The sequence below is a fragment of the Plecotus auritus genome, assembly GCF_963455305.1.
Source record: "Plecotus auritus genome assembly, chromosome: 3".
NCBI lineage: Eukaryota > Metazoa > Chordata > Mammalia > Chiroptera > Vespertilionidae > Plecotus > Plecotus auritus.
Window position 1 is genome coordinate 173765520 of NC_137772.1, and position 17315 is coordinate 173782834.

General features: G+C 55.0%; 2 protein-coding genes across 7 annotated transcripts in view; one reads left to right on the forward strand and one right to left on the reverse strand.

Annotated features, from left to right (window-relative positions):
• ZNF740 (zinc finger protein 740) overlaps positions 1-17315 on the reverse strand; it is a 53015-nt gene that overhangs the window by 6070 nt on the left and 29630 nt on the right. Inside the window, exons 8-9 of one of the 5 annotated variants that reach the window (XR_013960113.1) lie at positions 14642-14819; positions 13062-14008 (exon numbers count right to left, since the gene is read on the reverse strand). The exons of 1 other annotated variant lie outside the window; for it this stretch is intronic. The gene's annotated coding sequence lies outside the window, so the exon portion shown is untranslated. Of the gene's footprint in view, positions 1-13061; positions 14009-14641; positions 14820-17315 lie in introns of those variants that run through there. 3 more of the 5 variants (XM_080659883.1, XM_080659880.1, XM_080659882.1) reach the window with 3 other exon arrangements.
• RARG (retinoic acid receptor gamma) lies at positions 509-16485 on the forward strand. Of its 2 annotated transcripts, none has more exons than XM_080659873.1 (8): positions 509-817; positions 11304-11452; positions 11692-11833; positions 12479-12639; positions 12821-12997; positions 13649-13853; positions 14304-14462; positions 15196-16485. In XM_080659873.1, exons 1-8 carry the CDS (start codon positions 634-636, stop codon positions 15393-15395), a joined length of 1377 nt encoding a protein of 458 aa, XP_080515999.1. In that variant the 5' UTR covers positions 509-633; the 3' UTR covers positions 15396-16485. The 2 variants fall into 2 exon arrangements, with proteins under 2 accessions (XP_080515999.1, XP_080515998.1); XM_080659872.1 differs by lacking the exon at positions 509-817 and adding an exon at positions 6895-7282.

The following is a 17315-nucleotide window of genomic DNA, read 5'->3' on the forward strand; positions in this document are numbered from 1 at the left end:
TCAATTCCAGGTTGTCTGGCTCCAGAGAGGTATAGGGCCCCAAAGTTACAATAGAGTTGTTTTCTTTCTCCAGAATGGTAGAGAGCGAGTCTTGGCTCTACCACTTATAGCCATGTGAACTTAAGCCAGTCACTTAACCTCAGTTTTCTCATCTGTGAAATGGGAATTATAATTCCTGCTTCACAGGGTTGATGTGAGAGTCTAGCCCAATTGTGGTGCTTAATGGTCACTTCTCAGCCTAGGAGTCTTCTCTGCCAGGAGTCCTAAGACTCTCTCATTCACCTTGGAAACTCAATTTATCCTTCCCTGCAGAGTTTCTCTGAGCCTGCCTAAGCATCTGCCCTGCCTCCTCCATGGGACCTGAGCCAGGACAGTACAAAACATAGCAGAACAGAGGGAAGAGACTTCAGCTGAAAGGGACAAGGGCTTGGAACATCAGAGTGATCATTCTCTCATCCCTCCTTTTCTTCTCTTTCTCCCTAGGACTCTTGGAGACCCAGTGGGCAGGCCAGGAAGGGCGGCACGGAGCCTCCCAGGCCATTTAGGCAGTGGGCATGGGCGGGGGCTGTGGCTGAAGACCTCCCCCGCCCATTGCAGACCCCAAGGGATTCAGCCTCCCACATTGCAGCTGCCATGGCCACCAATAAGGAACGACTCTTTGCCGCTGGTGCCCTGGGGCCTGGATCTGGCTACCCTGGGGCTGGTTTCCCCTTTGCCTTCCCAGGGGCACTCAGGGGGTCTCCACCTTTTGAGATGCTGAGCCCTAGCTTCCGGGGCCTGGGCCAGCCTGACCTCCCCAAGGAGATGGCCTCTCTGTGTGAGTCTCATGGATACTGGGGATGAGGGAAAGTGGAAACAGAAGGACATTTGGAGGGTGGGTGATACAGAAAATTGGCATCCTAATTAGGAAGGCAGGCAGGGATAGGGGTTTGATCTAATGGAATAGCTGACAGGGGCGGCTCTGAGGGGGTTTGGATATGGAACAAATGGAAGTGTTTGCAAATGAGAGTCCTTCTGCCCAAACAGTATGGGAAAGTAGCATGCCTAAATTTTTTGGGGTCTAACATTACCTCCTGAGAGAATCAACTAGCAGTGGAGAACAACAGCCAAGGGGGTTTCTGCTGAAGTTTGAAGCTACTACCAGCATGTAATGGGGGGTGTGGGGAGCCAGGCTGGGAAGTAGAGGAGTCTGGGAGGCTAGTCAGCTGACCCTGTGATCAAGAGATGAAATTGTTCTGAATTAGGGAAGGCTGCAGAAAGAGGAATGGACTCTAGTGCCAAATGCCCGAAGATGTGTGGGGTCAGGGAACCCTCCTTTTGGTTCTGGAAAGGGTAGAAATAGTCACGAACCAGGTGCTTCTTCCCCAGAAGTGATCCAGGGTGGTGGGGGGTGCTCCAGAAGCACGTGGGTTCTGGACTCCTCCCCCATTTAGGTCTGGCTTAGTGCCCACAGGCTGTGCAGATCCCTACTTGTCCCTCAGGCTTGGCCTCTTTGGGTTAAGCCTTTGAGTGCTGACAGCTGGAAAGCCTTAGGCCTCTCCTTTTTCCTCTGGATCCCCTCTCCTCCCACTTGATAGCTGTTCTTCCTGACCAGGTCATTATAGGAGTGGGTGCCCATGAGCTGCACAGGTGGGATGCTGAACTTGGTGGGTGAAAGGGTCAGCGTGTGTGCTGCTGTAGAGAAGGCCTCACCTGGAAAGAAGGGGAGGTGATGGAAGGAGAGACGGGGAGAGGAGCAGTTCCAGAGAGACAGAAATAGAGACAAGAGGAAAAGACAAAAAGATAAAGACATCCTTTATAGCTCCGCAAGCTTGGGAAGAGAGAGAGAGAGACAGAGAGAGAGGTGGGAGAGAAGGGGCTGTGCCTTCAGGAGGGGCAATTGGAGGGTTGTGTGTATGTGTACTAGACAGGGCTGGCAGCTCTACTGGAAAGAGTGTGCTCATCTGGAGAAGGTGTGTGTGTGTGTGTGTGTGTGTGTGTGTGTGTGAAGACCATATGTAGTTGTGTGTGCACAGCATGTCCCTCAGACTTTGCTTAGATACAGAATTCCAATGTGTGCAACAAAGAGTCAGTGTGAGGAGTGAGGCGGGATTTAATAGGGCTGCTGACGGTGTGTCTGGTGTTTGGTGAGGCCTGCTGGTGGTAAGTCTGCAGTCCAACAGGGGTTATTTGGGTGGTGTGCAGGTGAATAAGAGAGCACAAAGCTCCCCTTTTTGAAAACCTCAGCTGGGCTTCCTCTACCTCATTTACAGCCCATGAATCTGTCCCAGGGCCTGGGGAGGTGGGAAGGAACCACCCTTCCCACATGAATGTACTTCTTATAGAGAACCATATAGCTCAATCCCTTGGGATTTGATTTGAGGTTCTGGGAGAGGCAACTAAAGAAGCAGGAATAAGGAGGGAGAGGAGAAATAGGTTGGTAGTGGGGAGAGTGCTGAGAGTCATAGCCAGTCCCCAATGAAGTTCTTGTGCCCCTGTGACCTGGATACGTTGAGATCAAGGTCAAGGTTCAAAGTGAGGTCAAGAGAGGGGAAAGAGTCACACTGGGCTCTATCCCCAAAGGCTGCCCTAAGGAGGGGGACTGAAAGGAGAAATCCAAGGGAGGAGCCAGAACCAGGGCAGGTAGCTGGGGAGGGTGTGGCTGGCAGCAGGGGACAGGCCTGGGCAGAGAGACAGTGGTGGGGTGGGGAGGAGGTGAAAGTTTGGGTTCAGACAACTTGCATGGGAGTGGAGCAGGCAGCACCGAGAGTAAATGAGAGGGTGGCAGAGGGGAGGGGATTCTGGAATCTGGGAGATCTCCCACAATGGGAGATCAGCCGAAACGTGAGAGTATAGTCTGTCATTTCTCTGACCCTTCATCTGTCCGTCCTTTTTGGCTGGGGCCATCTAATGGAGAGGGCTTAGAGGCCAAAGTCTGATGCCAAAGTTACACTCATTTGAGTTTGTGTCTTTCTCCTCACTCTCTGCCTGTTAGTCTATGGGAGGAAGGGTCATCCATGAAGGAATCTGGAACTTCTCCCTGAGGCTTCTAGATCCTGTGCTGAGTCCCTAACACCTTACAGGCATCTTGTTGATAGGGGAAGTCTTGTTCCACCTCTTGGGGTTCTCCAGAGGCCTGAGTGGGTGAGGCAGCATCTTAGAACCCTGTGGTGCAGGAGGAGAGAGGGAAGGGGAGCATGTGCTGCCAAGGCAAGCACAGGCCTGTGTGCATGGGAAAGCAGAGGTGGGTGTGCTTGCTCACAAATGTGCATGAAACCCTGGTGTCTATGTCCCCACTGGTGTGTTGTATGTTTGCTTTATCAAGACTGCAGGGAACAGAGTGTGATAGGAGGGAAGGGAAGCCGTGCCTTCTTCCTCCTCTAGAGGTGATACCTGTGATTCTGAAGACCTAGCCCTGTTTGTCCTTTGAATTTGGTGACAGTATCCCCGGGGCAAGGAGCTTACTGTACCACAGTAAGTTACATGGAGAAACTGAGGGCAGGTTGGCACAGGAAGTAATAGAGTTCTACTTAAAATAAACTGAAAAAGAGACTCATAGACCTAAGCAAGATGAGAGAGAACTACACAGGCCAGAAGGCACAGACATAGAGAGAACCCAGACACTGGGAGTGGCAAGGAGAATAAGCAGGCGGGTAAGGGTGGCAAGCAGGAGGCAGGGAGGCCTCCTCCAGGAAAAAAACCCCAGCCCGACTGCCTCCTTCCCCTCCCCTCCCAGTCTCTCCTGCTCAGGCTCGGGCTCCAGCTCCAGCTCCAGGCCGACACAAACGGGGCTTTGATTGCAACAGGAAACCTCTCTGGCGGGGGGAGCTGGGCAAGCCGCTGCTGGGGCCTAGGCTGCACCCCCCTCTCCTGGCCCCCTACCCAGTCCCAGCCCCCATCCTGCCAGCGCTCCTCACATCCCTGCTTTGGGCTGCGTCCCTCATTCACACCTCCATTGCCTTTTAGTTGGGACTCCTAAATTAGGACTTACCCTTGGGGCTGGGACTTCTTTGCTTTGAGATGCCACCTCTTCAGTTCTTTTTGAGGAAAGGTTTTGGAAGAAAAGGCGAATTTAGCACGAGGAATTTAGAACCAGTTATCTTCAAGCCCCATCCAGAAAGTGGCAGGAGGGGGGTAAGAAGGGGTGCATAAGGAATTAGCTGTCCCTCCCTCCACAGTCCCTCGTTGGCTAAACTCAGACTTGCCAGAGTGGTAGAGGCTCTGAGGGGTGACCATGCAAGACTCTGAGTGCTAATGGCCTGGTTAGTGGGGGAGGGGTGCCCTTCTCTTTGCCTCTGGGGCCTTGCCTTTGTGGGGCTCTAGCTGGGAGGAGTGCGCCACTGTGGTGGTGGGGATCATAGGGGAGGGGGTGAGTCAGGCAGCAGCCCCCCTTATACTCCCACCAGGCTGGTGGAGAACATCTGTTTCCCATGAAATGCTAGAAGGCTAATGGGTCTAATTGCTGCAATAAGGGCTGGGGAGACTTTGGGGAAAAGAGGGGGCACTAGATTCCCCCATGCTCTTACCTTCTCTTCAAGGCCATACTAAGACTATCTAGAATGGGGGGTTGGGGTTGATGGGAAGGGTGGGTTTGACACCCTAATGCCTGGTCCCTTAAAAGACCCCCTCTCCCTGCAATGCCTGGGAAGTACACACGGATGGGGTGATGAGGAGTGGGGTGCATCTGGTGAAGAGCAAGAGGGGCTAGTCAGGACTCATGACTTCCTGGAGCCCTCCCCCCACTCCTCCTGTGCCCCACTCTCACCCTCCTCCCTGTGGCCTGGCCACTTCTGGTTCTAATTACCAACCAGGCAGGCCTGACTTAATTGGGACCTTTCAGATTTTGGAGGGGGAAGGGTGGGTGGGTGGTTGGGTGGGGACTGACAGCCTGGAGTCGGACTAATCAGGGCTCTTTTCCCTTGTTTTTGAGGTATTCTTCATTTTGCACTTAATTGTTTTTGTTTTTGCCACTGGCCAGATTCTGGTTCAGAAATCGATCACTCCCTTTTTTAGTTTTCGGTGCGGCGATGGCTGGATCAGAAATGGGGTATTTGGGGTTAGGGGGCAAGGGTAGGGAGCTCACGTTGGGTTGGAAAGAGTCCTGCAAGCCTCTTCATCCCTGCTTCAAGCCCCCAGTCAGCCCTGCCACCTAGCGCCCCCCATCCGCAAGCCAGGCCCTCCTTCCTGGCCCTGGCCCCTACCCCTTCAGTCCCGCAGCCACTCGGCCCCTCCTCCGCGCCGGTCTTCCCTCGCCTCTCTGGTACCCCTTCCTGCTCTTTATTCTTACAAACTGGCGCCCCCACTCCTGCAGCACCCCAGTGCGCCCCCCACCCAGTACAAGAGATTCTTAGAAAAGTGCGCCCCGCCCTGGCCCAACCACAGCCGCCAGGCGGGGAAGGGGTCGGGTCAGGCGCCGCTCCCGCTTCCCCGGCGCTCCCCGTGTGAGCGGCGCTGACAGAGCCGGCTGGGCCGGCCCGCCGGCTGGCCGGGCGGGCGGCGGGCGGGGCGCGAAGGAGGGGGCGGTTTCCGGGAGTCGCCGCGGCTGGCGCTGTCCCGGGGCCAGGGTTCCCATTCGGCCTGTCCGGGAGAGGGCAAACTCTTGACGTGGCCAAGTCCCCGCCTCCTCACCCTCTGCTCTGCCGGGCGAGGGCGCTCAGTGCCCGCTAGGGGCAACCGAGGGAAAGGGGAGGCGGCCCTTGGAGAGCCGAAGAGCATTAAGTGTGGCACTGAGGGGAGAGGGGGCGGTTATTGCCAATGGCGGGGATATTTAATGCCTATGAGAAGTTAATGACCAGACTCGTAGTTCAAGAGTGGCACTTAGCATTTTGGGGCAGTTGGCATACGAGAAACTCCGAGGGAGGGGGGGGTTGGTACTCAGGAGGGCACTTTCGTCTGAGGCGCAGCTGGCGCTGTAGGAACAGTTTGGGGTAGTTTTGTGCTCTAAAAGTGAAGTTAGGGTCGAGGACGAGACATTGAGAGAGGCAGTGGAGGCGCTTAAGGAGTGTCCGTCGCGGGATGGGGTTTCGGGGACTTGGAGGAAGGACAGCCCAGGCTAGGAGGGGTAGACTCCAGGCTGCGTTGGAGGGGGCGGGGGATTCCGCTGCGGCGCAGGCGACTGCCTGGGCGGGGTGGGGCGGGGCCGGGTCAGGAGGAGGTGAGCGCGCCCGGCCACCCGCCCCGAGGGGGGTTCCCGGAGAGTTCACGGCGGGAGCGCGCTCCGGCCCTTCGACCGGGGGCGGAGAGGATGGGAAGGAAGGAGGCGGCCGCGCAAGCTGAGCCGCAGGAATGTACTGTTGGGCCCTGCAGCGCGCGCGCGCGCGCGTGCGCGCAGGAGAGGGAGGAGCCAGGCCTGGGAACCAGGGGGTGGAGGTAGTGCAGGTCCCCGGGCTCCGTAGAATTGCCGGGCGCCGGGAACCTCCATGTTCCCGATTTCCCAGTCATTCTTGACACTCCTGCCTGTATTGACTTGTGTGAAAAAGGGAGTGTTGGGGGAGGGGGGAAACTCGAAAGGAACTGCGTACGCTTGGTTCCTCCACTCCTTCCCCCACCCACGACCAGGGCACGCGCCTAAATGCAAAGGCGTGCAAAGCCTCCCTGTGTAGAGAATGCTTGCAAGCCAGGTGTGCTTGCACAGACGTGTGTGCAACTATGATCTTATGTGTCGGCAGATATGAATGTGCATTATTGCATATTTGCAAATCGTGGTGCCTGCCAAGATAAATGCATGCACAGCTGTATGTCTAAGCAAGCTAGGGCGCCGCGGTGCGAGTGTGTTTGTTATATGTGTGTGTGCTCCACTCTCAGTTCTGCTCATCTTAGTGCCCGGCCCCCTTCGCTCTCCAAGCCCCACCTCCCACCCCTCCAGGCTTCGCTTTTACAAAAGGTCTCCCCAGTGCTAGCCGCCCGGACGCTCAGAGTGAGCGGGACCGCTGCTCTAGCGGCAGCCTCGGCTCTGCGCCCCGCCCAGTCCCTTTCCCCAGCTGGGGATCCCCCTCCTCCCCGCCCACCCCATACCCCCCATGCAGCCCGGCGCCCTATGCTAGCCCTCCCCCTCCCCCCCTCCAGGAGCTGGGCGCCGCTGGGGGAGGAGGGGGAATCGGCTGCGAGTCCTTGGTGTTCCTATCACCCAGCTTCCCTCCAAGCCGGGTCGCGATGTACGACTGCCTGGAAACATTTGCCCCGGGTCCGCGACGGCTGTACGGGGCTGTCGGGCCCGGGGCCGGCTTGCTGCGCAGAGCCACGGGCAGCTCCTGTTTCGCCGGACTCGAGTCTTTTGCCTGGCCGCAACACGCCAGTCTGCAATGTAGGTACCCGAGCCTGGGGGTTGGGGGTGGGGTGCAGGAGAGGGAGCGGCTTACTCTTTCCATGTGTAAAAGGTGGAACTGGGGTGCTAGCGGAGACTCTGAGACGGGTGGGTGTGCAGGAAAGAGAGGTACTGTCCCTTTAAACGTGGGGGCCTCAGCGACTCCTTTGGGTGTGTGCTGTAGTATTTGAATGTGCGTGGTTTTTATGGTGGGTGTTTAGCTAGGACCTGTGCGTTGATGTCACTCCAGGGGGATAGGTAGTTTGTGTCCGCAGGTCCGTCGCTCTGGAGGGATATGGCACTCAGGACCGTGGGTAGCGTTTGTAAAGTCCATGTGGGAAGTTGGGAGTGTAAAAAAAATTATTTGCAGAGCGTGTGAATCTCCAAAGCATGCAGCTCCTTGCCTAGGCGGTGTGGGTGAAAGAGTCTCTACGCAGCGTCGCCCTCCGACAGCGTTGGCAGGTCCGCATGGCCCTATCTGGGGATGTTTGTGGCGTGAGACCGGGAGGGCGTGTGCCATGGCGTGGCTGCGAGGGCGGCTTTGGAAAGTGCTGTGTTCGAGTGTGCATCCTGTGTGTTCTCGGTGCAGGGTGGAAGGGGTGGTGCACACAACCAGGCGAAGGCAGGCTGGGCTCTGGCGTTCCCCTCCCCCATTTAAAAAAGACATGTTTGGAAATGTGTATAGAGCTGTATGCAGAGAGATGATTTTTTCCTTTGGCTCCAACACACACAACTTCAGTAGGAAGCGAAAAGTTTAAAGCAAAGTCTGTGTATGGGGGTGGGGGCTGGACTGGAGGTGGCAAAGGCCGAGGTGGGGGGTGGAGTACGACTACTGGGTCCCCAAATACCCATTTTCCTTCTCTGTGAAATGGGAGATGCCAGGCCTGGGGCCCTGGAACCCCCTTCCAGAGCGGTAATAAAAAGCTGGGGACTGAGAGGCAGTAAAAATGAAGTCCAGATGAGAGGCGGCTTTGAAGCCTGGGCCCAAGTGCCTGGCGGGGGTGGGGTGTGGGGAGGAGCCGGGAGGGGAGCCTGGAACCCCCTCCCCCCCCCCCCAAATTTACCAGGGGCTGGGACCGCGCTTGTAGCCCGGGTGCGGACGCTGGGGGACGAGGCTTTGGGCACGCTGGGAAGGGGCGGTCGGCGGGCGCTGGGGGAGTGCGCCTGCGGGGTCATCGAGCCCCCGCCAACACGCCTCGCTCCTTGGCACTCCGCAGCGCTGTTTACGAGTTCGGCTTTTTTTTTTTTTTTTTTGTCTTTTGGTTTCAGGGCAGAGCTGCTCAAATTTAACAACCAGGAGACTGGAAGAGGGAGGTGGCAAACAGGAGACTGTACTTTGGGGTGGGGAGGGGCAAGAATTAAAAGTGTGGCATTTAAAGGGCGCGGAGAAAGCATGAAACTATTGCTTTGCACCAAATCCTTGTGAATTCTTATCTTCTTGTTGCCCTATAGGATGCAAATTTGGGATATGTTGGGAGGGGTGTTGAGGTGAGAAAATCTCAGACCTGGATGTCTAAACCAGGGAAGGAAAGAGGGGAGGGCCGCGTGGTTTGTTTCTGCATGTTTGGCAGCTTCAATGTCCTGGTGCTGCGTTGGCAGGCCTGGGTGTTTGTCTGGTAGCAGAGCTTCTCCCTTGCAAATGTGAAGTGGAGCACTGGGAGCTGTGTGCCCGCTTTATGACTTGTACGTCCACCTCCACAGGATAGCTGGAGCCAGTGTGCCCTAATGCCGCCTGTGTTCTGTGCCAGGGTCCAGTTGTGGTGTAGGAGCCCATTGGTAATATGCCTGCTTCAGTGCCCCGTGTGTTGTTGAAGTGTGAGTGTGTGTGTATCTCCAAGGAGGTATGTGGCAGATTGTGAGTTCGGGCTTTTCAGTCCTGGGCCTCGCAGCTGGGAGCGTTTACAGCCGGTTATAAAGAGTTTGTTTGAAGCTCCGCTCAGCCTGGCCAGGAATTTCCTCAATTTCAGCAATTTGGGCTTTAAAAGGAGAAAAACCCAGAGCCTACCCCCCCTCCTCCCCAGCAGGGGCCCCAGCCTAGCCCAGGAGCTGCATCCCGATGGTGGGGGCTCAGCCTCGACTGGGTAGGGGATTTGAGCAGAGTTGACCCAATTCACTTCCCTGTGCTCTTCACCCACGTTAGGTTTTAGGGGGTGTTCTGTGCCAGAGGGGTGCCGAAAAGGGTTGACAGTGCCACATAGACAGGAAAAGCTGCCCCTGGGTGTCTCCCTGTAGCCCCCAGTCTTATAATTGGCTGGCACTGCCCCGTGCCAGTCTGACCACACCCAGGCCCTTTCACAAGAGAGGAAATGAGGCAGCGCTCTGTGGGCTGGAAGGGTGTCAGCAGTCAGCACCACTCCACACAGTGGCCTGTGGCAGCACCGGTACCCACAGAGGACAACAGAGGTGTCCTGACAGGCATTCCAGCCCATCCCACATCTCTCAGCCCAACCTCTCCTGGAGTCTCGTGCCCCCCAATCTGAATAGACTCCAATCATCCTTTTTTCCTCCCCTCCTCTCTCTCCTTTTTCTTTGGGGACTCTCCCTCCAGCAGGATTCTTATGTTAATTGAGTGTCTGTGTGTTGGGGGACGGAAGGGCTTCCCTCCTGTGGGGTGGGTGGAGCTACCCAGACCAGCATCCTGGGCATTCCTTTTGCCCTTCTGGGGCATGGGGTGGACATCTGACCAGGTGGGCTGCATCAGGTTAGAAGAAGGAAGATGTTCATGAGGTGGGTGCATGGGATACTCCTTAGGGAGGGTCTTAGGATTTTCTGGCATTGTTTGAGCCCTCAGCTTTGGGCAACAAATCCTACAGGTTGATTAACTTATAGATTTTTCCAGTCTCTGAATATCAACCACACACCCCCAAAAAAGGTTTACTTAGCAGCCTGCTGAACAGAGGGTGTTCTCCCCACACACTCTGTATGGTGTGGGCTGAGACCCCTTTTGCGCTGCGATTGGGTATTCGTGGGGAAGTTTAGGAGTGAAAACATAGGCTCAGAGAGGATCCAGATATAGCTCCCCTCCCCCATCAGCCCTGTTTACCCAGTGTCACCTGACTTCTCTAGTTTGCTACATTCCCAGCAGCTTCTAGACCTGAGAATCTAAGCAAATACCTCAGTCTCTCCTTCCAGCCTCTGATGCTCAGCCAGGCCCTCAGAGCTTGTCAGAAGACCTGAGAGCCTTGGCTCCACTGTCCACTGGCAGTGTGGCACTGGGCTGGTCACTTCCCTCTGTTGGCCTCAGTTCCTTCAGGTGTAAAATAAGGTTACTGCATAGCCTCTAACCTACTTCCCTAAAACCGGTGTCCCATTTGCTCCACTGTCTCAGTGGTTTCTGGTGAAAGAGACATTGGCAATTATTTGGTGGGCAGTATGAGAGGGAAACGCTTGAGGATTATCTACCTTGTACTACTTGAAAGGAAATGAAGTCCTGTTCTACCTACTGAGTATCCTAACAGGTCATTTAGCCAGGTGCTGCTATAGGTGACTTGTAATTGCCTACCACCCCCCAGATCTGTTGCCTCGTGAGGAGGAGGATGGTGAGAGGTAGACTACCTGAGAAGCATCAATTGATGTGACAGGGAGTGACTGAAGAGTTCAGAGCCATGGGCCATAACCCCTCCACCTACCCACTTTATAGCTAGGGAAACAGAGGCCCATAGAAGCTAACTTCCAGAATGGCCTTGGCCTGGAATTTAGAGAACTGAACAATGTTATGTAAGTCTCTGGCTGGCATTGTAGGGGGAGATGGCCAGATTGGGGGAGGTGCAGTAATAGTGGTTATTTGGGGTTTCTGGAAGTGTTTACTATGGGGCTGTACACAGTGTCACCTGACTTCTCTAGTTTGCTACATTCCCAGCAGCTTCTAGTCCCAACAGTTGTTGGGACTTCAAATCACTGTGGTGGTGATGGTGTTGTCTCTGCTGGGCAGGGGAAGTTGGAATGGGTATGTGTGCATGATGAGGATACCTGGAGGTTTGAGGGGTTCTCTCCCAAACCTCATATACTACTTCCCCCCCAGCGGTGGAGACGCAGAGCACTAGCTCTGAGGAGATGGTGCCCAGCTCACCCTCGCCCCCTCCACCTCCTCGGGTCTACAAGCCATGTTTCGTGTGCAATGACAAGTCCTCTGGCTACCACTATGGGGTCAGCTCTTGTGAAGGCTGCAAGGTGTGTACGCGGTGGGGACGTTGGGGGTGGACGCACTGGGTGGACACATTACCTGGTGAGATCAGGGACCAGAGCAGAGGGGTGACACACTGTGTGTGAGTGGGCATCCCTCGGGTGCGAGGGGGCTGCTTTGCATGGAGGTGGTAAATAGATTGGGTCAGGCCTGGGGTAACCTACAAGGCCTATGAGAGGCTGGTGCTCCCAGCATCCTGCTTCACATTCCCCACCCCCAACTCCAGGGCTTCTTCCGACGCAGCATCCAGAAGAACATGGTGTACACATGTCACCGAGACAAAAACTGTATCATCAACAAGGTGACCCGGAATCGCTGCCAGTACTGTCGGCTACAGAAGTGCTTTGAAGTGGGCATGTCCAAGGAAGGTAGGCCCCTAGCCCTGGCCTGGGCAGGAGCACTCCTAACCTAGCCTGTGTTTGCTGCGCTCTTTCTACTTCCCGGACATCTGAGATCTAGCTTGCCCTGGGGTGTTGCCTCCTTCCTAGCCAGTTCTATTTGATTAGCAGCATTCACCTAGGAAGCCCTGCCCATCCTCCCCTCTCAGAGCTTAATTAACCCTTGAGTAAATGGGGGCTATCATCTCACATTCTCCTGTTACATGGAGGGGTGAGGGGGGTTTGCCAGTCCCCTTCCCTGCTCCTAGGACTGAGCCTGAGGTGGATCTGGGGTGCCCCCCCCTGCGCCATTGTGCTGCCAAGGCTATAAGTGGATATCCTGCCGCCTGCATATCCTGCCCCCCACCTCAGCTCCTGCAGGGTGACAGGAAGGGCAGGATGAAGCTGAATGGCCTGGGGAGGGAGCAGGGGCTGTAGGCCCTGGGTGGGGCTGGGGAGAGCCAGCCTGGAAATGGGGAGCTAATGTAGGAGCCAGGGTACCTGAGGCACTGACTAGGGTCCCAGGGTGAATAGATGTTCACGATAAGGATGGAACACATTAAATTAGGGTGTAAGGGGATATCCAGAGGGAGGTTCTGAGGGTCCTGACCTTCTCTTTGCACCTCTACCCCCAAGCTGTGCGGAATGACCGGAACAAGAAAAAGAAAGAGGTGAAGGAAGAAGGCTCGCTTGACAGCTATGAGCTGAGCCCCCAATTAGAAGAGCTCATCACCAAGGTCAGCAAAGCCCATCAGGAGACCTTCCCTTCACTCTGCCAGCTGGGAAAATACACCACGGTGAGAAGTGGGCAGGGGACTGTTCGCTTTGGGGCATGGGTAGGGGTGTGTTGGAGGCCATGGTCTGGTGCTGAGACAAGGAAGGCATCAGAATGCAGAGGGGAGAGCTTGAGGTATAGGCAGAAAGTAAATAGCTTGCAGGGCAGGTCTTAGCTTGCATTCTCACCTGCCCTCCCTGTAGAACTCCAGTGCAGACCACCGGGTGCAGTTGGATCTGGGACTGTGGGACAAGTTCAGTGAGCTGGCTACCAAGTGCATCATCAAGATTGTGGAGTTTGCCAAGCGGCTGCCCGGCTTTACAGGGCTCAGCATTGCTGACCAGATTACTCTGCTCAAGGCTGCCTGCCTGGACATCCTGGTAAGTTAAAACCCTAGGGCCTGTCTTCCACCACAGCCTGACCCTCATATGAGACCGAGGAGTTGGTCCACACAAAGATTTTTATTATTTCTCCTTCCTGCATCCAATCTGGGATTCCCCAAATCTCTATTTTTTTATTGTTGTTGTTAATCCTCATGCGAGGATATATTTTCCATTGATTTTTAGAGAGAGTGGGAGGGAGGGAGAGAGAGAACGAACATGGATCTGTGAGAGACACATCAATTGGGTTGCCTCCCTCACACGCCCTGAACTGGGACGGGATCAAACCTGCAATCCAGGTACATGTCCTTGACTGGGAATTGAACCATTAACCCTTCGGTTTGTGGGCTGACTCTACTGAGATCCCAGGGATCCCCAGATCTCCTCTCAACACCACCCTTTTTATCTTAACTCCTGTCCCTAAGACTGATGCTAGACTTCTGGATGCCCTCCCTCCTTTTGACTTCTCCCCCCTCCCCAAGCTTCAGATCCTACACACTTCTCTGCATTCCCCCACAGGCCTGCTTCAGATTGCCCTCATTTTGGACCTAACCACCTCACTTTCCATGTGTACCTCATTCCCTCTTTGCCCTACGCCCACATGTGCCCCTCTCCAGAGATAGCATTAACCCTCCCCTCGCCCACCTCTAGATGCTTCGGATCTGCACAAGGTACACCCCAGAGCAGGACACCATGACCTTCTCTGACGGGCTGACCCTGAACCGGACTCAGATGCACAACGCTGGCTTTGGACCCCTCACTGACCTCGTCTTTGCCTTTGCTGGGCAGCTCCTGCCACTGGAGATGGATGACACAGAGACCGGGCTGCTCAGTGCCATCTGCCTCATCTGTGGAGGTGTGGGGGCGCCCCCTGGTGTTTTTTTTGGTTCCTTTCCCACCACACATCATACCTGATCTCTCACCAGGCTGGAAACCTTGGTCTGTACATGTGGGATTCTTGTATTTGGCCTCATCCACAGGCTTCTTAGATCCAGTGCCAGCTTCCTGAGCCTGGACATATGACAAAAAGGGCAGAGCTAGGGGGAGCTGGAGAGACCCCAGATACTGGTGCTGAGAGAGGGGTCTGGGCAGGAGTGATTTATCAGAGCAAGCCTCTTATTAAAGGGGAGAAGGTACAGAGCCTGGAGCAGGGGAGATGGCCTGGATGGGGCTTAGGGATAATAGGCAAAGGGCTGATGGGACAAAATTTGAGGCCTGGAGGCCCATAAGGCAGGCCAATTGAGGATCAGCCACTTGTTGCTATCCTCCCCACCTCTTCCATTCTACACTGTGCTTGTCCTCATAGACCGCATGGACCTGGAGGAACCTGAAAAAGTGGACAAGCTACAGGAGCCACTGCTGGAAGCCCTGAGGCTCTATGCCCGGCGGCGGCGGCCCAGCCAGCCCTACATGTTCCCAAGGATGCTCATGAAAATCACTGACCTCCGGGGCATCAGCACCAAGGGTTAGTCATAAGTGAGCCTTCCCTCTCTTCCCAGATAGAGACAAGAACTGAGTAGGTGAGAACCAGGGCCTACAGTGGAATCTAGGTCTGCCACATGCTGGCGGGGAGACTTTGGGCAAATTCCTTTACTTTGTGTGCCTTGTTCTCCTGTTTGTAAAATGGACTATACTTATACCTACCTCATAAGTTATTGTGAGGTCTAAATGAGTTAACACACAACAGGCTTCGAACTGTGCTGAATGAAAAATTCCGTTCCTCAGTGGCAGTAGCCACATGGCTACATTTACTATACTGGATGGAGCAGATGTTCCATCATCGCTGTAAGTTCTGTTGCACAGTGCTGGTTTAGAAGGATGCCTGGCAGATAGAAAGCATTTGCTAAATAATAAGCATTATTATATGTTATTAAAAACAGGCATAGGAATAACTGGTGAGCTGTGGACGTTGGAGGGTGGGGTTCCTGGGGAATGGGGCTGGAAGTTGGGCACGGTGTGATCTTTGATAAGACAGCCTAAAAGAATAGGATGAATGGGCAATAGCTTGGCAGAGAAAACAGGTAGAGACTCCAGGCAGAGGAGTGGTCCCCAGAGCCTTAAATTAGGGAGAGCGTGAGAGGGTGAGAGGGCAGGCCTGTGCTGGGTGCCCCCAGAGGGGAGTCATAGGATAGTTAAGAAAGGTGGCCTCAAGAGGCATGTGCCATTGTCCCCTGAAACTCTTTGCCCCTCCACTGCAGGAGCAGAAAGGGCCATTACCCTGAAGATGGAGATTCCAGGCCCGATGCCTCCCCTGATTCGAGAGATGCTGGAGAACCCTGAAATGTTTGAGGACGACTCCTCGCAGACCGGTCCCCACCCCAAGGCCTCTAGCAAGGATGAGGTTCCAGGGGGCCAGGGCAAAGGGGGCCGTAGCCCTCAGCCTGACCAGGGCCCCTGACTTCCCCTGCCATGGGGGTTGGGGCTCCAGGCAGCAGACTGACCATCTCCCAGACACCACCAGTGACTGGGGGAGGACCTGCTCTGCCCTCTCCCCACCCCTTCCAATGAGCTCCTTGTTTTTGCCAAAGTTTCCAGGGGGGTACCTTTGTGTTCATTCCCTTCCTGCTCTAACGGGCTCCCTTTCCAGTCTTGGGAGCCTGCCCTGCTCCCTCCAGGAGAGAGGGCAGAGGGGTGAGCCTGGGTTTGGACTCTAAAATCTCAACACTGCCCTAGGACACCAGGGTCCCAATCTCCCCAGGGCAGGAGGAAGACCCTGCCATTCTACAGTCCCTTCCTCTGCCCGGTGCTTAGGCCTCTGGGAGCAAACAGGAACACTAGAGACCAAAAGAGGGGTGTAGGGGGAGGGCTGAGCCCACCCTCTTGCCCTTACCCTTGCCCTTGGTGCCTAATGCTGCGTAAATGCACCCACTGGGTGCATGCTACCCTCTATGCCCCATCCTCGTGCCAGGCCCTGCATTTCTGTGGGGGTCCAGAGGATGAAAGCTACAGATGCAGGCCCATTCTGCACCTCTTTGCTTGGGCCCAGAGTTTACCTTTGTGCCCTCTGTTATAAGCCCCTCCCCAGTCCTGTCATGTGCCTTGGGCTTTCCCTGCCCCCCATCTCAGCCATGGGGCAGGGACCCTCCTACACTACAGAGGGGCCAGGGGACCCCTCTGCCCCTAGTGCCTTCCTCCCTGACCCCCAGAGCAGCTTGGCCCAGGGTGAGGGGGGGTGGGTGCTGCTTAGCTGATCCTGCCCTGACCCAGAGGAAGCCTCTATTTATTTATTAGCTTTTGTTTACACCCTGGAATTGACCCCTTCCTCTAGGGGTCTTGGGAGGGGGAGCCCAGGGCCCCTGTGACTCTTCCCTTCTTCCTCCAATCCCCAGTTTGTATTTAGCTGCCAAATAAGATTCCCACTGGCTCCCCTTTTTCCTGGGGGGTCAGGGTGCTGTCCCTTCCCCTCTGTTTACATCTCCCCTCCACCCCGCTGTATCGCATATTGCTGAGTTTTCTATTTTTGCAAAATAAAGTGATAGAAACTCATGAGATGTGGCTCCCTTGAGGAGGTGTCAGTGGGGGAAAGGACCAGCAGACCTGAAGGGGGAATGGGTGAAGAGGGAGAGCTCCTAATCTACTGGATTTTGCGGCTTTCTCATGGGAACCAAGGAAATTGTAATGTGCCTGGAAGGGAGGGGAGGGGAACCAAGGAAATTGTAATGTGCCTGGAAGGGAGGGGAGGGGAACCAAGGAAATTGTAATGTGCCTGGAAGGGAGGGGAGGGGAAGAAAGGCAGCCTTCAGGGCCCACCCTGAGTTTCTGGGCCTCCCACAACCACCCAGGTATGTTCTTAGATCAGACCATATGGAACTCTGGGAAGGCAGGAATGGGCCTCAAAGGTCTTTAAGCTGTCCCCACCCATGGTTATATACACTGAGTGGCCAGATTATTATGATCTCTGAACACATAATAATCTGGCCACTCAGTGTATATCCTATATAATAAAAGGCTAATATGCAAATTGTCCTCTCAACTAGGAGTTCGACCAGCAAGCAGGCCGGCCAACCGCCCATGTTCCCTCCCCCTGGCCAGGCTGGTCGGACCCCACCCATGCACGAATTCATGCACCAGGCCTCTAATATATATATACACACACACACACACACTGATTGGCCAGATTATTACGTGTTCAGAGATCATAATAATCTGGCCACTCAGTGTATATGTGTATCTCTGCTCTTCTCTGGGGAGGGGGTTTATTGATGTTTCATTTGGTTCTCATGAGGGTCTCTGGCCCCAGAAGAAAAGACCCACAGCCTATATCTAAGTTAAGTGTTTGTTTATACCAACCCCTCACTCCATGAGCTCTCCCACCCTT

Coding starts and splice junctions, on each gene's coding strand:
- RARG (XM_080659873.1), top strand. CDS start 634: ATGGCCACCAATAAGGAACGACTCTTTGCCGCTGGTGCCCTGGGGCCT. Junction 12,998..13,648: donor CTGCCTGCCTGGACATCCTG/GTAAGTTAAAAC, acceptor GCCCACCTCTAG/ATGCTTCGGATCTGCACAAG. Junction 13,854..14,303: donor CATCTGCCTCATCTGTGGAG/GTGTGGGGGCGC, acceptor TTGTCCTCATAG/ACCGCATGGACCTGGAGGAA.